At 43.3% G+C, this 26,715-nt stretch overlaps 1 protein-coding gene across 14 annotated transcripts in view; it reads right to left on the bottom strand.

Moving 5' to 3' along the window:
* Positions 1 to 26,715, bottom strand: part of PPFIBP1 (PPFIA binding protein 1) — a 166,085-nt gene that overhangs the window by 16,619 nt on the left and 122,751 nt on the right. For 10 of the 14 annotated variants that reach the window (XM_067559297.1, XM_067559294.1, XM_067559295.1 and 7 more), the window contains 9 exons: positions 20,459 to 20,616; positions 17,408 to 17,538; positions 15,686 to 15,739; positions 8,263 to 8,323; positions 7,172 to 7,201; positions 5,426 to 5,597; positions 4,103 to 4,135; positions 1,527 to 1,668; positions 863 to 991 (listed from right to left, as the gene is read on the bottom strand). In XM_067559297.1, the coding sequence (XP_067415398.1) occupies positions 863 to 991; positions 1,527 to 1,668; positions 4,103 to 4,135; positions 5,426 to 5,597; positions 7,172 to 7,201; positions 8,263 to 8,323; positions 15,686 to 15,739; positions 17,408 to 17,538; positions 20,459 to 20,616 (910 nt within the window). The remainder of the gene's footprint in view (positions 1 to 862; positions 992 to 1,526; positions 1,669 to 4,102; positions 4,136 to 5,425; positions 5,598 to 7,171; positions 7,202 to 8,262; positions 8,324 to 15,685; positions 15,740 to 17,407; positions 17,539 to 20,458; positions 20,617 to 26,715) is intronic. The other 4 variants (XM_067559298.1, XM_067559305.1, XM_067559306.1 and 1 more) reach the window with 1 other exon arrangement.

Here is a 26,715-nt window from a genome sequence, read left to right as displayed (position 1 = left end):
CCAACTCTAAAATGTAGCAGTGTGATTTTTTTTCCACGACAATGATGATGATGTTTATTATTCATCATCATAATCTGTGCACTCCAGGCTGGCTAAAACTTCAAAATCCAACTGAAATATTTTATTTACTTAAAATAACTGAAGATACTCCAGTGACCTACCTTATAATGAAAGGAACTTTCACAGCGTCTGAGTTGACCGAGGCCTTGATCATGCCTGAAATCCATGTGATGGGACTGACATGTGCACCCCAGTACAGCTGCATTCACTTCAGTGTATCTCCATATAGGCAGATCCTGAGCCCATTCACCTGACAGTCCCACTACAGTCAACGGGATTGCACTCAGGGGCAAGATTCAGCCCATGTGAATCTCACGGCAGGACTGTGGGCCATACTTAGGCCTTGTCTACACTTCAAAAATAAGTCAACATATATTATGTTGACTTACGGCCACTGCAGTAATTACTACGGTGGCTGACATCCACACTACCCTCCTTCGGTCGGTGGAGTGTGTCCTCACCAGGAGCACTTCCTCTGACCTAAGAGGGGCAGTGTGAGGGGAGCTGCGCGACCGGTCTCTCAGCTTCCTGCCGGGAACCCCACAGGCCGACTTTTGTTGACAAAAACTCTTTAATGTACTAAGGGCTGGTCTACACTAATTTCCTGACCATCCTCTGAAGGAGGGCAACGTCCCAAAGAGCCAGGGCTTGCCTGTTGCCTTTTGCTAGCAATGCTAATGTTACTCTAACTTCACTTTTGCAAAGCACAATTCCTCTTAATACAGTAGTAAAATGAAAGCCTACAAAGGCAAATTGAAGTGGAAAACCACTGCATGTTCTGGTTCAGTGCAGTTCCTCTTACTTGTTAGACTGTCCAAGATCTCGAGACCAGCCCAGTCTTGGTCCTGCAGTCGCTCTTGTCCCTCCTCTTTTGAACTCCACCTCAGACATATCATCCGGGTTAAATGTGGTAGACTGGCTTCTTTTAAGTCTAAGTAAAGAAGGCAAAGCACATTTAAAATTCTTTGCATCACATATGATAACCAGGAATAAATCCCTTTATTGTCCCAACCACAGAATACACTGTGGAATTTTGAAATAACCTGCAATACATTTTGCACCTTTTCATCTGCACTAAGCTCAATTAGGTCTATTTTTAAAACTGGGAGAGTCTAGACCAGAGCTACTTGGTTGGAGGAAGAGGAAAGAAAGATGAGAAGCTGAGGACAAAGAAATAAGATTGAGAGACTAAAAAGCCACAAATATATGCCAGATGTGGCAGTGACTTTGTGATAAGGATAACTATTTACTAGGAACTGTGTTGAGACCACTAAGTGAATCCACATAGGCCACCAAAGAGATTTCAAATAGGAATGACTATGTCATGTCCAGCTTGAGCTGCATTTCTGGTGACCTAGATATGAAAGGTTATGTATCATTAGCAATCCCCTCTAATGATGCAGCCCTACATGACGTTCACTTTTCCTTTTCCTTTTAAAAAAACACCAAACGGACAAAAAACTAACCTTCCAAATAGTTTCTTGATTCCTCTGGCCTTCTTCTTGGAGTCCGGAGAAGACGGAGACATCTGCCCACCATCAGTTTCTTTCGGCCGAGGGGGCAAACCAGCTAGGTCCAAATGATCTGCAGATCCCTTTTCTGTTTCGGCTATTACAAAACAAACCCCAGTAGAACTTCATCTGGCAGTACTTCATCTGTATTTCATATTATGAGCACATTTCTGAATTCTGTAATTACTCCTGCTGCAATTACTGTGAATCATCAATTTAAGAAGACGGAGAGCCAAAGGAGTTAAAATGTATTCCTTTCTGTGGTCTATTGTTTGAAAACTGGTAGCACTCAATACCATCAATAGCATTCATTAAGTACATTGCACCAAAAGAGGGCAAGACCCTTTATGAATGATTGATAAATTAAAGCCTTACGTAACTCTGCCAGGGAAGCATTATTTCCCCCCATTTTACAGACAGATACACTGAGGCACAAGGAAGCCTTGCAGAAATCCAGTGGCACAGCAGGATTACCCTAACCACTATAAAGCATTTCCACCCTAGCGTTGTTGATAAAAAAATGCCATTTCTGATTTGATCCTCATCTAGCAAGATCTATCAACAGCCAACTCCTTCTGACTCAAAAATGCAATCGGGAAAAGCGGGCCTTCCGCTTCTGCACATAGTGGAATATTTTTCTCCTTTACAGACAGTTACCATGAACTTTGGGTTGTGTCCTGACTAAAAAGCCATTGCTTCTTATTTAATAGAGACAGGACGGCTACATCTAACATCCACCACTGCACTGGGAAACAACATGTTACCCTCCAGGATGGAAATCTTACATCTTTATCCTGTATTTGTCTACAGAGACTTCATATCCAGCCCAGGTAAACCTGAGGACTACTCAAGAAAGTATTTGGTAACCAAAATTATAAAATGAAAAGTAAACAATAGAGAAACAGATGATTAAATAAATTGCAGAATCTAATATTCTACTTAAGCAGAGATGTGCCAGCAAGTGCCATACAGCTGTGGGCAAACAAATGATGAAGAGTTTATTTACATCACTTATTTGCTAATGGAAGCTTAAAACAAAATCATAGAAGAGTGAATATAAATCTACTGCCTGAGTCTGTTAAGGTGAAACAGCCATTGCCAAAATGTAGGCCCTAGAGTACACAGAGCAGTTTGTGGCCATCTTTATCTTTAATATGGATGGGCAGCTACAGGCACCATTATTTCTTTTAAAAAATAAACCCTTTATTGCCTTTCAAGAGAAAACAATGTTCAGTGAAGCAACTGCAAGTCATTTGGGTCAAGATGAAGCATGGTATGCTGGGACTTGCAGTTTAAGACCTCAGAGTTAATGATGAAGGTGGATGACATTTGCTCCAATTAATGCAAGTTCGGCATGGCCCTGTGGCTCCTGGCAACTCGCCAGCGTGGCCCTTAATTGGACAAAGTTTTGATGCCCTAGGGGTCCCATGTTAGCAATATCTTATATCAATTTTATATCAATATTTTATAGCAATGAAGAGAAGCAACTATATCATTTATTTTAACATGTGCTTTCTGACCACTTCACCTCTACTGTTGGGTGAATGAGGTCTTCTCTGTTGGAGGATAGATCTACGGTATAGGTAGGGTATTTTAGAAAGGAATCTAACTTAGGAAAAAACACATTTAAGCAGCATGCTTGTTGGGGAATATCAGAACATGGTTGAATGAATCAGAAGCAGAGGTTTGTGGGTACTAGAATGCCTGCTCACTGTATCTCCTTCTCTGAAATAATCCTTCAGAATAGCTGTTTTATGAAAGAGACGTTTGGAAATTTGGAACACTAATGAGAAATAAGGAGATTAGCTCTGTTTCTGTCATGTCTTAGGACCATATTCACCTTTAGTTACCATAACTGATTTAGGGTTACATGGGTATACATAAAGGCAAAACATTCCATTCCGATTCCTATACTGCCATTGTCACCAGCATAGCTGAGTACCTGCCAGAACTACCAGACTATTGTTTGTCATGTGTGGTTCTTTCTCCCTTACGTTTATTACATTCATTATTTGGGAAAGAGGACTTGTGTATCCCTCCCCTCAGTGCCACCTCAATTAAAGCATTACAAATACTTCCAAAATTCATGTTGCATTACCTGTTAGCACCTTCCAGAAGCACTGAGTTGGATGACAACACAAAGAGATGATGATCCGACTAATAACCAAGTCATTATGATAAAGTGAGCAGAACATGTGGCTAGGCCTCTGTAGATTACACACACTTCTACAATTACCACCCATTCTCTACCTTCATTTTTGCCTTGATGGGTAACCTTTGTGTTTGGAGGTTCATTAACCTTTGCAAGCCTACCCACAACATGTCTCATTAGTACTGGTTATCATGAAACAATGCAGCAGACTTTTAGTAGTAGGCCAGCGTTCCAGAGAAAATTTGTTTTAGTGTTGTATAAAAGTTTCAACATAGAGATCTTGTTTCTAGTTTTGTTTTAAACGTGCATGGCCATAACCAGCTGTTAGCAGCAATCATGACAGAGCACTGGTACAGGCAGACATGCAGGACTACTATACCTAAAGTAGGTGCACTTGCACTTCGACTGCGATCTTCAGATATCCAAACAATGCACATAACCACACGCAGCACAATGGGAGAGAACACGCAGAATGACAAGGTAAAACACACATCAAAATTTACACTGGCAAAATATAAGAAAGGGGAGAAAAGTAAAACAGACACATGCACCACACACAGCACTGAATTCACACAAAGATTAGGATTACTGATAACTGTTAATCCCTTCCTCACCAAAAAGTAATATAGCAAAGTTATATATTAATGAGAGTAAAACATCCTGATGATTTCAGTCAGCATTTGAGCACAAGAAAATAATAGATTGCATGTGTAATAATAGTTGTGCCTGTGCCTCACAATACCCCTGTGAGGGATACAAGTATTATTGACTAGTTTTCCAGATGGATACACTGAAACATACACAATGTAAGTGAGTTTCTCAAATTGACAAAGCAAATCCAAAGCAGAGCAAGGAACAGAATCCAGGCTCCCACTCCTCTACTCTACTCTGACCCCGCTGTTTTCAGATAAGAAGGATTATTTTAAAATTGCAATTTGTTACATTGTAGCTGTCATATGAAGAAATGGGCACAAAAACATCTTAACGGGACGAAACAACTGGTCTAACAATGGATAATAAATCTGTTTCATGTAGGCCAATCAATTTTCATAACATATATGGGAGAGGAAGACATGGGTCCTATATAACGAGGCTGTGGGTAAATTAACTCCCTGGGGCAAGGTATCAGAAAGACCATAAAGTGGAAGTCTTTTCTTCTGGACAAGGAGGCAGAAATCCCTTTAAACTTCTGAAGGATGGAGGTTTTTCACCGCTCCTCTCCCAGGGGGAAAATTAAAATTCTGGGTGGATGTATCTCAGGTGCACACATTCTACAAACACTTTTAATAATAGATGGAAGACGACTTGAGTAGAGGTGCTATTGTAGGTATAATATTGGATTGTGGTAACAACACTGCCCTTGTGATAAGACTAAGATCTGGAGCAGAGGTTGGGGTGGAAGAAAAATGCCTATGAGCTGCTGTGTTTCAGTAAGAAAATTGCTGCTTTAAAACTGCTGCATGCTACAGAGTCAGAGCATAAAGGCCAGGGCCAGGGTTGGACTGAACTCGTATGCAATAGCAATAGCACAGCACTTTTTTTGTGCAGCCATAAGTGTCTCCATACAGCCTTTGGGTCAGACCGTGGCTGGCCCTGCCCCTGTTTATGATAGCTACAACACGCATAAAAAGAAACCCTCATCTCTTATTAAGAACTCCTATTCAAAATACCCTGGAGACGCTTTCAGGAGCACGATACCTACCCAAATTAGGTGCACTCGCTGTCCTCTTGGTATTTTTTATCTTGAAAAAGCCTCGTCCGAATGAAGATCTGGCTTTCCGGGAACCAAAACTATCCTCATCACTGGTGCCACTATGGCTTGGGGATTTTGGAGGGAGGGTTCCACCTTTGTTACCTTCCACGGGAGCTTTAGTCTAATTAGTCAGGGAAACAAAACTTTTGAACTCAATATTATTGCACTATAAAATACCTTTGAATTGTGCACCATCAATTTTGAAAGGTAATTTGGAAATAAAGGTAGTATTTTCACTGTAAAATAGACTATAGCATGCATATACTGACTCTGGATTAAATAAGCAAGATCTTCAGTTAAACGTGTTCAGGACTCAGTTATATTTATTATCTCTTCAACAGTAGCATTTCTGTACTAAAATGTTTCAGATCTTGCAAAAGTGGTACTTTAAAAGAATAAATTGAACACACATTCACACAGGGCTTGGTCCTGTGAAGTCCTGAGCTCCCTCATCTCCCACTGATAGAAGTTTCTGGAAAAAAGGAGGAAGAACAAGCACCTTATGACTGGCCAGTTCTCTGCAGATTGCCAGAAAGTCTCCATGGACCATCAGCGGTTTGCAAGAGCAGAGTATGAAAACCACTGGACTAGTAGCCTATTTCCATTGTCCAATGGAGAGAAATGGAAGCAGCTAGTAAGCAGCATAAGCGGTGACACATAAATTAGATTTGTATAATTCTGGCAGTTTTGATAATCTAAAATAATTGTAAAATAAATAAGCATCTTTCTTTTTATTTATTCTGGGTTTTTGAAACAGTTTTTAACCTCCCATGGTCTCTTACTGATTAGCTAAGTAAACACAGTAAAGTCTCAAACATAAGAATTCTCTTTTTGCTGAAAAATCACAGCTTTAGAAGTGGTATTTGAGATACTATGATTTGTCTCCATTACTTAGAATAGGAAATAGTGGCTCCACGCTAGGTATCACTGCATGGTAGCGGCTAGTAAATGGCTACTTTTTAATGGCAACCACAGCAAAAAGAGAACAGCAACTCTACTACAATACATTGTGAACTTGGAAGGTTTCTAAGGAACAAAAACACGACAATTTTAAATGCTACAAAGCTAACAACAAATCTGAGACCTGGCTTTGTTAGTTCATAGTGCAGCAATGTGTAACTGCACAGGGTTACAGGGCTGGAGACTATCAATCCCTTGATCCTGGGCTGACAAGGGATGAGCATGCTGAAGCAGCAGAGCGCACTTCGCCATTTGGGAACAGGAGCCACTTGTGCTGCTTTGTGAGGAATCCTCTGGCTGGCCCAGGGGTTTTGATTTTGGCTGTAAGCCCCATGGAGTCCTACTTAGCCAGGACAGCCTACCACAATAAGGGGTGTCTTTGGGGCAGAGTGAGTAAAGGTGACAAGAGAACCTTAACACCTCAACAGAGTGATTTGAAGATGTTCCCCACATTCTCTTGGAACAAACAATAGCTAACGGGTGATTTTATTTATTCTCAGCCAGTCAAAACGAAGACCCATATATGAGAAGAAAAGAGTGCGAGAGAGAATATAAACTTGACACAAAGTAATAGTGGAGATCCAAATAGATTCTTTGTATCACACTCCAGAATCTTGCTTGCAGTTCTGCTATTCTCCCTTAAAATGTCTGACACTGAATGTTAATAAAACTATGCTAATTAACACACACACTGTTTTCTGCATTGCTTCACACAAAGATGCATATGAAAGTTACCTCTGCTGGTTTCTGTACAGTTTCTTTGTCCTGTTTGGGAAGGATTGAGAAGTGTTAAAATTCTTATTTATCACAGTTATTTAATTAATTTAAATTTAAAATAGTCAAGTTCTTATTGAGATATTTTTCCTCTTCTATTTTTCAAAAGAAATCACATAAGAACTATACTTCCCATAGATTAACGCCATTCTTTATTTTCCCCCATGCACACAGTTCTGTTTAGGTTCTGGATTTCATAATATAGTCCTTTTTAGGTCCTGATTTATTAACAGCTTTGCACAACCACGATTGGTTTTAATTATAAAAATTAATATTAATGCAGTGGTGGTAAGAAGTATCTCTCTTTGAACGCAGTGCAAATAAATCTTATGAGGTATAATTGCAGGTTTGCCCTACCACTGCTCTGCAAATAGCAATCAGCCTGAACTACAACTACTTATCTGAGTTTTGGGGATTTGGATAAAATGGGACTCAGATCTAAGCCACCTGTTGAGTTTTGGTTTTTGGTATGATAGATAAAGGTTTTTAATCCTAAGAAAAACTCGCCTTCTCCATATTCACCCATCACGACTGCTGAGATGCTGCGGTTCCCTTATTTTTAACTTGACCTGCTAATTTACATGAAAATGACAAACTGCCTCATCTTTACTAGGATTTTGCTCTAGTTAGGTAACTTGAGTTAAGAATACACATTTTTACCTATTAAGACACAGCTTTGGAGTGCAAGAGATTTACTTATGTAAATACCCTACAGTAAGAGGATAGGCCCCTAAATATTCAGGGACAGATTTTCTCCTTCACTAATATTCACAGGATTTTGTTGCAAATGAGACCATAGCCAACTGTAAATTGAATGACCAGAGCTATGCTCGGCTCCAAACCTAATCCGGGGCGGTCAGGCAGAGTTGGTGGACGAAATGGCTTCATGCCACCTAAGAGGCCTCCACCACCATGACGAATTCTCAACCAGCCAGTTCCAGTCAGATTCCAATTGCTTGCACCACTCAGGGGGCCAGAACTGAGGTAGACAATTTGGTCCTCAGTATTAAGGGGAAAGAAAGGAATAAAAAACAAAACAAAACAAAACCAACCACTTCTGATGCCTCTTTCTTCAAATTGCCCAGACTGCTGGATTTTTGCAGGGCTGAAGCTCTACAATAAGAACATAAAAATTAAAATTAAAATAATTATGAGTTGATGGAGCTAGACCCCATTGTCTCAAAGGCAAATGTATTCTCAAGATCTATATAAAGATTGTATTACAATATAATTTAAAATGGTCAACAGCAAAGGAATTTTGAGTTAAGGCAAGTACTCCCTTGTTAATTCCTCCTATGTGGTGGTTAGAAATTGCCAGGAGATCTTCCATAGCATAGTAGTAATTATGCTAAGGTACAAGAGGATGAGCTAATGCTGGAGTGACAGGATGTTTACCTCTGAAATTCTTCACTTCTTATTTTAAGCTACATTTTCCAAGAGATAGACTGAACATACACATCCAAAACATGTACTTGCAGGAAACACACTGCATGCATAACTTGCAATCCCTTAGTATTTAATTTGCATGTGTTAATCTCTTAGTATTTAATTTGCATGCATACAGTAACCGTTTTATACAGGTTTCATTCATGCAATTTAGGTGGACATTTAAAAATTCTCTCAATGTTATTTCACTTTTTAAGAAATGTATATACATATTAAAAACAAAATAAATATTTTTAAAGGACAGTCCTTAAAGGAAAGAAGTTACTCACCTTGTGTAGTAACCATGCTTCTTCAAGATGTGGCCCCCTATGGGTGCTCTGCCCGCTGTAGGTGTGTCTGCATCCCTCCATTGCTGATTGGAGAACTTTGGTAGCAGCGCCCATGGGGCCTGCATATGTGCGCTCTCACTTTGTGCTGTGCCTCGAGGCTAGCCAGTGCATGCGAGCTAACCGCCCTCAGTTCCTTCTCTACTGCAGAGCCATGAGAACTCCGAGGCAGAGCGGAGCAGGTTGGGCAGTAGAGCACCCATAGGGACATACATCTTGAAGAACCATCGTTACTGCACAAGGTGAGTAACTTCTTCCTCAAGTAGTGTCCCTAAGGGTGCTTCAGTGTAGGTGATTACCGAGCAGTACCCCTTTTGGAGGGCTGGGACTTCGGAGTCACGTCAGTTACAGATGACAGTACTCTAGAGCCAAAGATGGCATCAGAGGCAGAGTCCTGGGTGATTGCTAAATGTTCTGCGAAGATGTGGACTGACACCCATACTGCCGCTGTGCAGATCTCTGAGACAGGGACATCCTCAAAGAAGGCGACAGAGGAGGAGATTGATCTCATGGAATGTGTATGGATTGAGTCTGGAGGGGTCATGTTACGGATTTGGTAGCATTCTCTGATGCAATTCAAGACTCACTTGGAGAGCCTTTGGGCTGATATCACTGAGCCCGTAGATCTTTCCGCAATGGAGATGAATAGTTTAGGAGACTGCCTGAAGGCCTTTGTCCTATCACGGTAGAATGCCAGGGCTCTCCTGACATCTAAGGTATGCAGTATGGCTCCCATATTGTCTTGGTGAGCCTTAGGGTAGAAGGCTGGAATATGAATAGACTGATTCATGTGAAACTATAAGTGCATTTTAAGGATGAACCTATGGGGCCTAAGCATAACCTTATTTGGGAAGAACACTGTGCATAGGGGATGTGCCCTCGGGGCTACTATTTCCCAATTCTTCAAGTCAAGGTAATCGCAATCAGAGAGACCAGTTTTATTGATAGGTATGTTAGCAAACAGGTGGCCTTAGGTTCAAAAAGGGGCCTCGATCAGCTCTTATCATTAGGTTTAGGTCCTGTGTGGGGGTAAGGAAGTCGAGGTTGATGGAAGAGGTTAGTTATTCCCTTCAGGAACCTTTTAATGGTTGGTTGTGATAGAACTGAGTACCCTTCCACAAGTTGGTGAAATGCTGTAATAGCTGCCAGGTGGACTTTGAGGGAACCCCGGGATAACCCTGATTTTTTAAGGGTCTGGGCATATTCCAGACTATGCGGAAGAATTATTGAGACTGGAGAGATTTGTTGGGATGTGCACCAAATCTGGAACCTGGACCATATCTGCAGGTAAGTGTGTCGTATGGAGGACCCTCTAATGTGTAGTAGAATCTCCTGTATTTCCTTTGAGCATGAGCTGTCTAGCTGCTGGAACCACATTGGAGCCATGCTTTGAGGTGGAGGATCCCTAGGATGGGATGTATGATATGCCCCTTGACCTGAGAGAGAAGATGCGGAGTGGCCGGAAGGGAGATCGGTGGGCACATCGTGAGCTGCAACAGGTAAAGGTACTAGGCCTGTCTCGGCCACATGGGAGCAATCAGAATTACATGGGCTCTGTCCGTCTTTATCTTTAACAGGACCTTTAGCAGGAGAGGAAACGTAGGGAAGGGGTAAAGAAAGTCCTTTTCCCATAAAAGGAGAAGAGCATCGCCCAGAGAGTGCTGACTGGTTCATGCCCTGGAACAGTACCTCAGGCACTTCTTGTTCTGGTAAGTGCCAAACAGGTCTGTGGATGATGTTCCCTATTGTGGAACCATGTCGTGAAGTATTACCGGGTGCATCTCCCACTCGTGATCATGTGGGAATTTGCAACAGTTTGTCTGTTACTGAATTTTGCATGCCTGGGAGGTAAGCTGTGGACAGGGTGACAAGAGAAATGCACCAGTTCTATAGTTTCATTGCCTCGGAACACAGATAGGGCAATCTGGCTTGCCCCTGGCGGTTGATAGAATACATACAGGCTACGGTGTCCATTAGGATCTTTATATGTGATCAGCGGGAGGAAATGGGCGCAGGCATGCCGACTGCTCTCAATCCAAGGAGGTTGATATGCAGAGATATCTCTGCAGGTGACCATTTGTCTTGTGCTGTGAAACCATTTAAATGTGCACCCCATCATATAAGGGATGCATCAGTGGTACAAAGTGATAAAGCGGAGTTTGAAGAAAGGGGATGGCCTTGCCTGTATTGGTTGGGTTCTTCCACCAATCCAAGGCGTTCCTTATCCTGATGGGTACTGACGGGAGTCTTACTACACTGTCCCTGTTAGGTCTGTAAACAGAGCCAAACCATATCTGTAGGCATTGCATATGCAACCTGGCATGTGGAATCACCACTGTGCTAGCTGCCATATGCCCCAGGAGTTGGAGGCAGATTCTGGCTGGCACCTGAGGGCTGCATTGAGCCGTGTCTCTGAGCAAGATCAGGGATAGAAACCTGTCTCAAGGTAGAAAGGCTTTGACCTGCCATGCCAAAGGTCGGACCCTATGAACTCTAGATGTTGCACTGGTGTGAGGGTCGACTTCTGGGAATTGATCTGCTGGTCCAATTCCATGAACAAGTGTCTTGTGTCCTCGATGGCTCGAGAAGCTTCCTGAAGTAAAAGGGGTCTGAGGAGACACTTGTCTAAGTAAGGGTAGATCATGATCCCTTGCGAACGTAGATGGGCAGCCACAACCGAGAGGACTTTGGAGAACACCCTTGGGGCCAAAGACAATCCGAAGAGTAGAACTCTGTATTGGTAATGGTCATGCTCCAAGGTGAATCTTAGGAAATGTCTGAGCTGGTAGTATCAAAATGTGAAAGTAGGCATCTTGTAGGTCGAGGGCCAAAAACCAATCTCCTTGTTCCAGTGATGGAACGATTGTTGATATGGTGAACATCCTGAACTTCTGAGCTTTGATGAACTTATTGAGAGTTCTGCAGTCCAGGATGGGTCTTCAACCTCCCTTCCTCTTGGGTACTAGGAATTAGCGAGAGTAGAATCCTTTGCCTTGAAGATGTTGAGGTACTGGGTCTATGGCTCCTAACTGTAGGAGGCAATCTATCTCCTGCCGTAACAGACTCTCATGAGAAGGAGAGTCCCTGAAGAGGGATGGGGAAGGATGTTGTGGAGGTGGTAGGAAGGTGAAGTGGATGGAATAACCAGATCTGACGATCTCTAGGATCCACCTGCTCAAGGTTATGTGCTTCCAGGCACAGCAGAATGCTGACAAATGGTGGCTGAACGGGTGCATGGATAGGAGTGGGGAGTGGTCTTGTAGCACCTCTACCTGCCCATTAAAAGTGGTGTTTTTGGGCAGGTGGTTGAGTTGAGGACTGGGAGCTGGAAGGCTTATGTCTCAAGAATTTTCCCTTTTTCCTCGGGGTTCATAGCCCTGCCGTGATGGAAATTGAGACAAATGAAGTCTTTGTTGGTATTGAGGGCTAAAGTATCTCTTTTGCCCTGATGTGCAGGTTCCTAGAGACCTTAGACTGGCCCTGAAATCCTTTAAGAAGTGGAGAGAGGCTTCTAAACAAAGAGTTTCACACCCTCAAAGGGGAGGCCTTCCACCATGATCTGTACCTCCTTCCGGAATCCCAAGAAGTGGAGCCACGATGACCATCTCATCACCACTGCTGCAGAGATGGTCCTAGAAGCTATGTCAGCAGCGTCAAGGGCTGATTGCAAAGACATCTTTTCCACCAATTGCCCCTCCTGGATGATGGCCTTAAAAGGAGTCTCAGGAGGTCTCCAGCAATTTATCAATAAAATCATGTAGTTTGTTGTCGTTCGCATAGTCATATTTTGCCATGAGTGCCTGGTAGTTGGCAATCTGAAGTTGTAAGGTGGTTGAGGAGTATGCCTTTCTATGAAAAGGTCCAGTTGCTTCCAGTCTCCATCGTAGGGTGTAGACCAGGAGTGGTGTTATCTGTCATGAGCGTTCACAATGTCCACCATGATGGAATTGGGTAGCGAGTGGGTAAATAAGAACTCAGTCTTTTATGGGGACAGAATACTTTTTGTCTGCCCACTTGTATTTCAGGGCCACCGAGGCGGGGTTGGTCACACTGTCTTAGTTGGATCTAAGAGAGCCTTGTTGATTGGGCAGGCGATTTTGGAGGTGGCTGAAGCATGGAGGATGTCGATAAGCTGATTGTGCATGTCTTTAACCTCCTCCAAAGGTATGTGGAGTGTATCCGCCACTCTTTTTGCCAGCTCCTGGAACACATAGAAGTCTTCTGCCATGGATGGTGGTGACGGTATGACCACTTTGTCTGGGGATGAGGAGGATTTGGCCTTGGGTGTGACCTCTTCATCTGTGTCCACCTCTTGCTCCTCCACCTCTTGGGGTTCTGAGGCCTGCGATGCGGCAACCGAGGGTGCATGTCTGGGAAGTTCATGCGTGATGCTTGGTGCCTCCGAGGCAGGCTGTTGGAGCGCTGCCCAAGTGTCCCAGTTTGGCCACTGTGGTGGCATAGGGCCCGGTGGAGGTGCCCCTGGGTATCTGCACCAGGAGGTGGCTGGCAGTACATTCCCAGACCCTGTTGATATTGGGTCCCATATGGAGCTTGGGAGAAGTATACAGAAACCTCATCAGGCTCACTGTCTGATCCCTCGCTTGACATCAAAGGGGCATGGCACGACTGTAGGGAAAAACCCCTTGATCGGCCATGGCTAGGTTCCAGGATCTCGATATCGAGATGTGGGGAGTTGGGATCTTCTAACACAGCCCGACGACGACACCTTGTCTGTACTGATCTCTCTGATGCCCAATGGGCCAATGCTGCTAGCGGTACAGACACTAGCTCGCATACCAGGAGCATCCTTGGGCGCTTGCCCACATGTCTCTGTAGCAGAGCTTTGGTGCATATGTGAAAAGGGTCCATGGGTCTATCAGTGGTACTGGACATTGGCGGTCACCATGAGGCATGGGTGCTGGATGATCTCCAAGTCTACGGTGCTGAGGATACTGAGCGATATGAAGATCGCTTTCAGTTATCCCTGGGCTTGCTGAGGGGCCTTCCCATTCTCTTTTTCGACTTGTGAGAGGAGTCCCCTGACTGTTTCTTGACCCAATATTCTTCCAAGTCAAAGGTTGAGGGGAAGACTCACGCCTGCACAAGGGCTTTGGTTGGAGAGCTGCCTCCATAAATATAATTTTCTGGCAGCATGCTCTGTCCTTGCAGGATCTCAGTTGGAGCTCTTAGGAGAGGGAAAACTTTTGTTGCATTATCCCTTGTGGAGGCAGTGAATGCACTGGGTGAATTGACAAGTTTTCTGGGCACTGGGCTTTGAACCAGGGAGGGGGGCTGCCACCTGGGCAAGTTGCAGGCAGCTGCTGCCTGGCTGCCAACCCGGGAGGTGGGTGATTGCCACCCAGTCCAAGATGGGGCAGAGAAGGCTTCCACACTGGCTGGGACCCAGGGATGTGGGCAGGTGGCTGCTGCCCGTCTTCAAGCCGGGGTGCTAGAGACTGTCCCTTGGCTCAGAGCCAGGGCGCAGGTGGCTGCCACCCAGCTGCAAACCCAACTCACAAGATGCAGGAGGCTGCCACCAGGCTCCCACCTGGAAGCTGGGACCCGGCAGGAAGCAGGGAGCTGTTGCCCCTCTCCCCTTCACTCTGTTTTTCTCCACATACCCCCTGCCTGTGTCTTGCGTACCACAGGTTGAGAAACTATGGTCTACACTATAAAGTTCGGTCCACATATGACGCCTTGCGTCGACCTAATTGTGCATGTGTCTACACTTAAATTTGTCTCCCACTAATGTAGGCACCCCATTATGCCAACATAATAACACCATCTCCCCAAGCAGCATCGAGTCATGTTCGATGTACCGAGGTCAATGCAGCATGAGTGTAGACATAGACTTATTTATGTTGACCCTAACAGTCCTCCAGTAGCTGTCCCACAGCCTGACGCTAACTGCTCTGGTCACAACTGTGAACTCCACTGTCCAGGGTCATGGAGACTAAAGGGCCCCCTACCCCTTTAAATCTCTGCAAATTTTTGAAATGCCCTTTCCCAAGTCCAGCTTGGTGAGTATACCTAACAGCTCTCCACAGACTTGCCACTTTTACACAGAACTGCATGCCATACGTGGCAGAGACCCCATTGCCACCCCACAGACCACTGTGGATACCTCCGAGGAGACCGAGACAGAAACTCCTGCCATGAACAGTGAGGATGAGGAGGAAGATGGGGGACTTGTGACAGGGGTCCAGCTCCAAAACGAGCCAGGACATGTTTGAGATTCCACCGCAGTCAAGTCGAGCATGGGTGAGCCCAGTGCAGGGGAAGGAACCTCAGGTCAGTGTGCAAATGTGTTTCCCATCACAATGATACACTGATGGCACCCCCAACTTAACAGGATGCCGCTAGCGACTTTTCATTAATGTACTTGTATTAGAAGTACAACAAAGAGCAGTAGCATTGCTATCTGCTTTCCATTTCCCTGTAGAGTTGGGGAAGGGAGGCCATGCGGAGCAGTTTGTTTATGTACACAGGGATGTCTTTCGAATCCTCCTGAGAGATCTCAATGAAACTTTCATAGAGGTAGTCAACGCTAAAATGATCAGAGCAGAAAATTATCAACATCACTACATTTTTTTAAAATGAATTAACATGGTTAGAATTTACACCCATTTTCATGTGATCATTAAAATAATTTTTTTAAAACGTGTCTAAGTAGAATCATTTCCTTAGCTGATATGGTACTTACAATGGACTGTCACTCAGCTGAGTTTCTGCGGAGGAACCTGGTGTTTTCCCTTCACTGTAAAACAGATATGGTACTACAGCATGAGATATCTAAGAATCTCATTAATAGATCCTATTGATACAGAATTCCTATTGTCTCAACTAGTGAATTTTATTTCTCTCTTTTCATCTGAATGGCTAAATATTACCACAAATCAAATCTTTCCTTCGGTCATCTCCTGTTATAAAAGGAAACAAGGTGGGAGTGAACTCAAGAAGCATGGCAAAGACTTCCTACATCACTGCAAGCACTGCAGGCTGATCAATATATTCAGGTTTGAGTCTGAGTAAATTAAGAGGTCACAGCATGTGTAATGTCTCACATGCCATTGCAATAATTGAGGACACAAGCAGCTTATGATAGGAACTCCAGCAATGAGTCCGGTCAAAGTGTTTTCTTTAAAAATAGAGAAAATGAACAAGAAACAAGATTTCACATTGCCTAAGGTTAGAGCTACATGAATTGCAGCACAGCATGAAGAAATACGGGAACCAGTGGAAGAGTGTGAAGGAGGGAGGGAGAGCAGAGAAAGGCAGAGGCCCTCATTCAGGAAAACACTTAAGCACAAGTGCTGTCCTGGATGGAGATGCTTTCCTCGATCAGGGCCAAAATAAAGCACACTTCAACTCTTGTCTGCTCTAGTTTTTACAATAAAGTCAAAGATAAAGTCTTATGTCAATGAGATTTCATGGCATTTGGATTCCTAACATCCAATATTACTATAGATAAAAATAATGGTTCAGATCTTCAAATACCAACTAAGGAATTTAGCCAAACACCCATTAGATTTGCTGGCATCCAGAATTAAACAATTTATATGAAGTAAAAACAATTATTCTGATTGCCCACTGCGTTACCTTAGTTTTATAGTCATCCCTGTCACAGGGTGACTGGTCCCTTTAAGGGGGAAATGGAGCCAGCTACACCTGTGCCATAATTTGTTGCTTCACTGCCTGAGGGGGCAGGGCTATGGAGGGCCAAGTGATAGCTTAATGGACACTTAAGCCTTGTAAAAGGGCTGAGAGAGATCAGTCTTACCTGTGGAAATCTCTGAGCCAGAGTCTGCAGGGAAAGGGTACTCCAGTGGAACCAGCCTGGCGACCCCGTGCTTGATACTGGAGCAGGGGGCTGGGTGCTGTATCCCAGAGCCGTAAAGACTCTCAAAGGTAGCCCAGAAACTGGGAATAGGTCCCAGAAGGTGGGATGAAAAGGAAACCCTCAAACGGTAGAAGAACCTTTTTCTTTGTTGGGACCTTTTAAGAGGTTAAGTTTTGTTTTTGCTCCAGCACTGACTGGTATGAGCTGAGGAGACCCACCTCGGGAAAGGAAACTGAGGCAGGAAGCACCTATCGTTACACAGTCAGCCAGTAGGGGGCACCAAGGAGCAACCGCACCTCACAACAATGCTATCATGCCTTCTTTCTTGGAAAGCACATAGCACACTATTGGTGCTTTAATGAATAACGACGACAACAGGAATGCCCACTTTTTTAGACTTAGAAAGGTGTGTTTGGTGAGCATACAGTTTAATCCCAGATGGACATTATATGTGCCAGGGCTAACTTGAGGAAACTGACTTAATACTCTAATTGTCCAGGCACTAACAAAAACAATTTCACCTAACATTTTGCAACAAAATGTTGGCTTCACACACCAGTTAGAAATAGTTTGTGATAACTATACCTCACTTCACTTGCAATGTCTGGGTTAGGCTGTACTTTCACTTTTTCTGTCGCTGCTTCTGAGCTTTTGGTTGTTGGTGAAAAAGAAGGGATTGAAACTTGCAAGATGCTGGTGTGAATCTGTAGTGAATTCTAAAAGAAGAAAGAATACGTCACCACAATGGGCAAAAACTATACAATCACTGAATAAAAATAAGAATAAAATATAACAGCTACAAAAATAGAAGTCTGACACAGAGTGTCTTCAGAGCATATGGTTTGATTTATTTTCTTTTTACTATAAACGTAGTTTAGGGCTTATAAAGATGGGCCAGGCTGACAACACTGGAGCTTAAAACCCTCTATTGGTATACAGAGCAGGTACAACAGGATCAATAAAAGCAGCATAAGCCTCTTGATGCTGCCTGGTCCATGTGTCTCCCCCTTGGGCCCACCCAATGGCGTGAAACAATAGTTCACTCTCCATCTCTGTTCAGTCCTTGGCTGCTCTGAGACATCCAACAAGGGTGCCAATTATTTAAATTTGAAAGAAAATAAATAGATTGATTCAAGTGCTTCTCTCTGGCTCCAGGCACTAAGGCCCTGATTCAGCAAAGCATTTAAACACACGCTTAAGGACTCTGCTGAATCTGGGCTTTAGGCCTAATCCTAACATTGATTTATGCATGCGTAACTTTATGCACAGGACCCATCCCATTGGGTTCAATGGGACTACTCACATGCATATCAGAACATTACATTAAATTGTATCTATAACATTCAAAGATAAAAGCAATCCCTGGAAGATTCCTATAGAATTTAATAGCAAACTGTAAGTTTCCTATACGTTATTTGAAACATTCCATAGGATTTAACAAAAATTATATGCTATCTTCTTCAATTATATAGCAGGGTTCAAAACATCCTGTAGAAAAGTTATTTTTATTTCTATTAAATTCTGTAGGGATTTTTTAAAGTAATTTCTCTAACATCCTATTAAATATCTACATAATGTTAATAGTTGAATTCACTTTATGCACTTATGTAAATCCATCCCTGGTCAGTGAAGCACTTAGGCAGGTGCTTACCTTTATGCACGTGCTTAAGTCCCATTAAATGTAACTTCAGTGGGACATAACCATGTGTTTAAGTGATTTGCAGAAATGAGGCCCCAACAGAGAGTTACAATATATAAATTAACACTAAACGTAAAAGAAAATGATAATAAAAATTGAAAATTAAATATATCTCAGATATTAATAAAAACAAGAAATAGTTTAAATATATCATGCATAACAGGTCAGTATGTCAGCTAAAAAAGATCCCCATTATTTTACCATGCAAATGCGAGACATGCTTGTGAAGAAAACTGCTGGTAGAATGCAGCTGGATTTCTCCACTATCTCCACCTGTTGTCTCTTGTCTTATATTTAAATTGTAAGCTCTTTGGGCCAGGGATTTTGGCTGGCTTTGTACAACCTCCGGAACAATGGGGTCCCAGTCCATGACTAGAGCTTCTAGGTAATAAAGTAATACATTTCCACCATTGTTCTCTATTTCTTTAAAAATAAATCAAGAAAACAATGTGCGAATATATCAATTGAACCATGGAGGCAAACACCCTATTCCAACCTGTTCAGAGACTTCCAGAAGGCAGAAGCGCTGGACTTGTAAATACACTAAATAAAAACTAGGGCCTTAATCCTGCTAATACCTACACAAATGAGTAACCTTTCCCATATGAGTAATCCTATAGATGTCAACAAGGCTTACTCATGTGTATAACGTTACTTGCTCATGTGTCTGCCAGATCAAAACCATTGCGAGTAATTATGAGATCTTCTCAGGCCATTTAAACTTGCTCACATTAGCACATTTTATAAATAAATGGTAGAGCAATTATTCACACTTAAGGCACCAGACAAGCCAAGACAGCTTGCATATTCTAAGATCACAATTAAAAAAAAAAAAAGTGGATGGGGCAGGGCAAGGAAATAAGTATAAATAATATAATATATCATATCCAGGAAGAAAAGGATTGAAGAGTCTTGAAGACACAGCAAATTTAGCTATTCGGAGAAGGATTCATCACATTATTTCATTGTAAGATATTGCCTGACACTATACAGAACAGTCATGATACAGCACACATTGTTAGTGCCCAATCCTGCACTGCCCGTCCACCTGGATCTCCAGATGAAGGAATTCAGGGCCAAGCCCTAGGTTTAAAGGGACATTACTGACTTCAAAGAATCACACTTCCCTCTGAAACTTTCTGACCCACTATTTGTTACAAGTTACCCTGAAGATGACTATAAATGAAACATGTGGGAGGGAGGAGCAGGGGAAAGAGATAGTATTTTTCAAAACAGCAAGAGTCCTCTGGCACCTTAAAGACTAACAAATTTATATGGGCATAAGCTTTCGTGAGCAGAAACCCACTTTGTCAGTATCTTTCAGTTTGCTTGCTTAATGCATTTGATAGCATTTGGTTTACAGCTGTGTTCACGGGTATAGTCAGTTTCCCATTGCACGAATGCTTTGACGGGAGAGAGAAATATTTTAAATATATGAAAACAGGCTTGTAAAATCAGGGATGTTGGCATGGGGGGGATCATAAACTACTTGTAACTTTTTTTTTTGACTGTGTCCCTTTAAATATACTATAGTATATATTTTAGCTGATTTAGAATAGTCTCAGTTTACTTTAGATAAGTGAAAATAAGCTTTTAAATAAGATTTTACATAAAAACAATGAGAACACAGTTCCAGAAACTCTCAAGTTTGATATTGAAATAATTTCTGGACTTTTAAATGAATTAAATATGATTTTTTGTGTGTGTGTTTTCAAATTTGGTTCTGTGATTTTAAAAAATCTAAAGTAAAACCTAATTCTTAAGAGTTGGTGGCTTTCACACAAATCCTATACGGGTGAGGACTTTCCAGACAAAATGGGGAAGTTTTACTGAAACTGCCTAACCAGGGAGAAAACGTAAAAAGTGGGTGTTTGGTTTCTGAAGCGTGAGTAATGTTATCAAGTAGTGATACACTGAGAGAAAATATAGAACAATACCTCTTCGGGATCAGTGGTGTTAAACTCTTCATGGCTCGGAGAGCTGATTACTGGGATAGGAGATGGACTTTTCTCTTGATCAATTAAACTCTGCATGTCCAATAAAACCGCTGAAACAGATCCTGAATTTAAAAATTCTTCACATTCACCTTCTTTGCCTGACAGAAGAGAGATGCAAACATATTGGCTTTAGTTCTCTACATAGGAGTATTGTTCTCATGGAGGACAAAGCCAGGACTCTTATTTATGGGCTCAACAGGGTGGGGGATGATGGTGATAGGAGGAGACAGGGTGTGAGGGTGGGGTCGGATGGCTGGCTTCTTTAACCCCTTCCTGACAGGCATCACGATTTCCCAACACAGTTTAAAGTAAAACTCCACCAATAAAAACATGCATCAGTGCTTAATAGCAGGAGCTCCAATTCCAGCAGTACCAAAGCAGTATACAAGTACCCTGTAGGCAGCAATGGTATCATTTTTGTTGCAGTGCCAATGCAACAAAAGGCAAGTAAAGATTCACACTATAAGCCAGATCCTTAACTGATGTATCTTGGCACAGCGCCATTGGCTTTAATGGAGTTATGCCAACTTCCAGCTTAAGATCTGGCCTGAAAAATCCCTAATTTGGAGTTCGATGTTTGGGAAACGTTAGGCACAAACCCTGCACACTAATGATCCAACTGGACTTTTTTTTTTAAATCCAAGAGGGTTGAATTTCATGAAAGTCATGGTTTTAAATAAATGGACCTTCCCAAAATGCGTGCGATTAGTGGGTTCTAGACAGATTCTTTAAGGTTTATTTAGGGTTTATGTGGAACCAGAAAGCACAGTCCTCATTTAAACACATGGGGTAGGATGTTTTGCTGTGCCAGTAAGAGGCAAGGCACAGAACAGTGAGGCCCAAGCAAAGGGACTAAGGTGGCTTGGTGCCTTCCCAATCCTGGGATTACTCAAGATGCCACTGTGGGTCCTTGGGTAATGTAACCCTGAAGAGCTGCCTGTCTCCGGCTGCCTATGGGTAGCAGCAATGCCTGGAATCCACACAGTGCTTCATGCTGTGGCCCTGCCCCATCCGACTCTGGGCATGTCCTGTCCACTCTCATACTGGCCTCTGATATGCATCCAAAGCGGGGTTTATGGTGGGGCCCTCATAGGGCAGTGTAAGCCACTGTGTGTAAAGCCTGAGCTGGGGGAACTTTCCCCTAGCTGGATCCAGCTATCTAATGGCTCTTTTACACAACTGTAGCAGCATATAGGGGCTGTGGTGGATGGGAGCATCCGGCTCATGCAATTATATTTCGTAATTACAACAGCAGAAACCCATTCCCTCCACACTGGGTTCCTTTTCAATATGCTGAACATTCTTTGGGTTCATTAACATATCAAACCACAAAACATTGCACAGACACACTTCTTTTCCCATATTCATTGAATGAAAAAGGGGGAGAGAGACATGTTTGTCTCAAATTTAAGATCAAGAATCAAAATCTGTCTCCATTGTGCCATTCACTATCTATGGGGAAAATGGGGAACAAAGCTCAGATCAGTAAATAACTGGAAAAAGAACAGTCAGAATCAATTACTATACTAGCTCCTAAATAAGAAAAAAAATTATCTGCCAGTTTGTACAGTGCCACAAATCAATTGCGTCTCATTCTGTCAATTCACTACCATGTTAGAGTTTGTATATTCTGCTTTCACTGACAGCATGGCCATTCTTTAATTAGTTCAGTAATTTTGAAAGGTATGGATTTCTACACTTCTGATCAATACCAAAGTACCACACGACTGACAATGACACGAAAAAGCACTCAGGCGTTCACAGCGCTGTGTTTCTAGAAAATAACAAACCCACAGTTTATTGCCAAAGTAAAATCTCAATTTTATTGCCCCCTTTTCTCTAGCTGAAAACACTGTGTTCTGTGAAGCATGCAAGAGATAGAGGTTCTTCAGATAAAATAGACTGTTTTATCATTTCCTTTCCTGGCATGTACAGTATCATAAATGTGCACGCTTAATCTTGCTTTCAAAACTTCTCTCTCTCATTATGTTTCCATTATTAAATAGGCTGCTTTGTCATACCAACCGCTGCTCTTTTCATGTAAGTGCTCAAATTCACGACATAGGTATATGACGTTTGCATACAGAAATGCAAGCTGGGGTCTAATGACACTGGTAAATAAATTACCTGCCACGAGGAGTTGAGTGCTCTCAGTTCCCAGAAGGACCATGCTCTTACATCCTGATCCAAAGCCCACTGAAGTCAGCAGAATGACTGCTACTGACTTCAACGGACTTAGAGTCAGGCTCTTAGTAAGTGAGGAAAGACTGCTTTCACCATGCCACTTATCTAAACAGGAATCTGTAAAAGTGCTTCTATGTGCATTATGCAGGATGATAAAGACGATGTAAAACAGCATATTCACTATCCCATTAACAGGAAGGCATTTCAATGATCATTGATGTAATGCAACTGCTTCCTATGAGTGGCTAATGCAGTATGAACTGGTGATTTTCTCTGGGCATTGCAACAGGGGCAGAGAAGATGGATTGGGTGCCTTGTTTCAAAAATGAAACCTAGCACGGTGGGTTTTTCATTTGTGTTTAATGCTAATGTTTTGAAAGGTCAAATGCACTCAAACCACAAACACACCCCTGCAACTTTGACTTCACCTTCATGAAATTTCTCTCTTTCCTTTAAAAATGGTCCTAGGACCCGCTGGGGAGGAGCCTTGCTCCTACAAACCCTTTGAGGGCCAGGAGATCCAACAGCTCTTAGGGGGATGGGGAGATCCCCCTTATTCTGTTGACCACAAAATATCCTGCAAATCAGAGTCCCAACAAAGCACATCCTGTGCTATGGTCCAATTCATCTGGATCTCTGGAGGTCCTCAGGATGAAGGCTCCTCTTCCGCAGAGTTTAGGAGCAGCACAGCAGTGAGACTTCCTTCTAGTCTATTTCCTAATGGCTGGGACTCTCCTCCTAAGGCTTGCAGAAGTGAGGCTGGCAGGTGGCTTTGGAGTCAGCAAAATGGGGGGGAGGGGGAAGAGAGGGAAAGGGAAGATTCTTCCTTATGCATCCTGCTGCTAACCCACAGGTTTTGCAGCCTACATCCCAGCAGGCCCAGATCAGAGGATCCCCAGGCACAGGTATTTGTCTGATCTCGCCAGAGCTGCAAGTTAGCTTGTGCAACAGCACTGCTCAGTCAGGAACCCTCCTGCTGCCTTGCAGTGTTACTGACTCCCTAGACTTCCAGTCTGCCCTTGATTCGGTTCCTGTTCCTGCTGCAGCTTTGCCTAAGCCTTGTTCAAGCCTGCTCCAGCCTTGTCCATGCCCTAATCCCATCTTGCACCAACCTGTTACTGATCCACTCCAGCCCTGACCCCACCTCCTGGCCTGCCAGACAGATTCCAACCTGGCTTTGACCTTTGGCCTGTATCCGGAGTCCTACTGATTTGGCTAGCCTATAGACCTTGACATTGGTTCTGATCCACAGCCTGTCACCAGACCACAGTTTCAGCACTGCCCTCGGCCCAGTCACAACTCTACAGCTGGTACCTGTTCTCAGCCACAGCTCCAATCACCGGGTCTCACTGCCTAGAACCCAGAGCCTATCACGTTGTCCTTAATTCTACTAGACATATTTCCCCTTGTATCCGCTGCTTCCCTTATCCATTTTCTACAATTCCTAACTGCTGATTATTATTCATTATTATACACTTCCCCTTTTGTCCATTTGTTTTTTATATATAATTTTTATAGCTGCCTTCACTTGCCCTCTAAAGCAAGTGTTTTTTAACCATCATGGCCTTCTTCCACAATTGTGGCTTTCTGGGCATGTAGTAAGGTGCCCTTAAATGATTCTCAATTATTATTCACATTTTTCTGACTAATTTCTTCCTGCCAGCTGATCTGGCTCATAACTGTTTTCAACTTTGTGAAACTGGCTCTATTAAAGCACCACGTATATACATTACTGGGCTGGACTTTATGCTGCTCACACATTATAAACGTGATCAAGTCACAATCACTTGTACCTAACATGTAGAGAGTAATGCCCCTTTTCCACTCAGAGACTGAAAAACCTGAACCCTCCACTGAAATGAGTTAGCTATTCTGCTCCCTGTCCACTGCCAATCTTCACTCCTTGAGAGGCTCAGTGCAGCCCACCACATCCTATCCCCAACAATCGTAGGAATCCTCAATCTTGAGCCTTAGGATCTTCATCGGGGTCGCCTACAGAGTTAATACACATCCGCCCATCCCCACACTCTCAACAAGCCAAACAGCCTGGTCAGGGACTAACAAGTCCGTTTTCAGTCTTGTGGAGGTTTGGGGTTAGTCCTTTGAAACCTTCCAAAGGTTCACAGTGAGAAAATGTTCCCGATGCAAGGTAATTCAGCACTGCAAGTCACTGGGCTGCCTTTATAAGTTATGCAGTCTGTATACTCTCAAAGTCTATTGGAAAAATGTGAGGCAGCCTTCCAGCTGGTAAAATGCCAACATCTATTTTAATAATTATTGAGCAAGACTAAATCTTTTAGGAATAGATGAGCTAGAAGATACAACCTATGCAATGAATGAGGCAGGGGTTTTGTGGAAAATACAGTAATGTGATCATGTAGTGAAAGACTATCATAATGCATATGCACAAGGGGGCTAAATTAAGATTGCACAGATAAGAAGTTACTCATCTTGTGCTGTAACGATGTTTCTTTGAGATGTGTCCCCCTACGGGTGCTCCACTGTAGGTGTGTCTGCGTCCCCGTGCTGCTGATCAGAGAACTTTGGTAGCAGTGTCTGTTGGGCCCGCACATGCACTGTCTCTCCTCATGCTACACCATGAAGCCAGCCAGGGTGTGCGGGCTAGCCATCCTCACTTCTTTCCCCACCGCAGAGTCATAAATAGAGAAACTACATAGTAGAGAGGAGGAGGGCGGATTGTGGAGCACCTCTTGGGGGACACATCTTGAAGAAACAACAAGGTGAGTAACTTCTTCTTCGAGTAATGTCCCTATAGGTGCTTCACGGTAGGTGATTATTGAGCAGTACCCCTGTTGGAGGGCTGGGACTTTCGAGTCGGGTCAGTTTCAGATGACAGTACCGTGGAGCAAAAGGTGGCATCGAAGGCGAAGTCCCCAGTGATTGCACAGTGCTCTGCAAAAGTGTGGACAGACGCCCTTGTTGCTGCTCTGCAGATCTCTGAGATAGGGACATCTTTGAAGAAAGTGACAGATGAGGAGATCGATCTTGTGGCATGTGTATGGATTGAGTCTGGAGGGGTCACACTGCAAGTTTGGTAGTACTGTCTGATGCAATTCAAGACCCACTTAGAGAGTTTTAGGGCTGATATTGCTGAGCCCTTGGATCTTTCCATCACAGAGAGAAAAAATCTAGGGGATCTTCTGAAGGTAGAATACCAGGGCTCTCCTCACATCTAAGGTATGTAGTATGGCCCCTTCCCCCTATTGTGTTGGTGAGGCTTGGGGTAAAAGATAGGAAGGTGGATTGATTGAACAAGGTGAAATTAAGTTACCTTAAGGGGAAATTTTGGAGGCGGCCTGAGTGTAACCTTGTCTGGAAAGAATACTGCTCCATCAAAGCTGCCATCTCCCCTATTCTTCTAGCCGATGTAATTGCCATCAGAGAGGCAGTTTTCACTGATAGGTATGTTAGCGAACAGGTGGCCATAGGTTCGAAGAGGGGCCTAGTCAGCCCTTTCAGTACCAGATTTAGATCCCACGAGGGAGCCGGGAGTCGAGGTTGCGGGAAGAGGCTCATTATACCCTTAAGGAACCATTTAGTGGCTGAGTGTGATAGTACCGAGTACCCCTCTATGCGTTGGTAAAAAGCTGTGATAGCTGCTAGATGGACCCTGAGAGAGATTAGGGATAACCCCAATTTTTTAAGGGTCAGAGCAATACGTCAGAATACGTGGAAGAGCTGCTGATCTTGGAGAGATCTGTTGGAACGTGCACTAAATATGAAATCTGGATCATTTCTGCAGTTAAGTGTGTCATGTGGAGGACTTTCTACTGTGTAACAGAACCTCTGTACTTCCTCTGAGCATGAGCTTTCTAGATGCTGGAACCACATAGGAGCCATGCTTTAAGGTGGAAAATCCCCAATTTGGGGTGTAGGGTACGTCCTCTGTCTTGTGAGAGGAGATGATGAGGGTCAAAAGAGAGATCAGCAGGCATGTCACGAGATGCATCCAGTAAGGATACCAGGTTTGTCTCAGCCAAGTAGGACCCTCA

Source organism: Emydura macquarii, unplaced genomic scaffold (genome assembly GCF_026122565.2).
Source record: "Emydura macquarii macquarii isolate MOO-44397 ecotype Brisbane River unplaced genomic scaffold, CSIRO-AGI_Emac_v2 contig_2205, whole genome shotgun sequence".
Taxonomy (NCBI): domain Eukaryota; kingdom Metazoa; phylum Chordata; order Testudines; family Chelidae; genus Emydura; species Emydura macquarii.
This window is presented reverse-complemented; position numbering and strand designations above follow the sequence as displayed.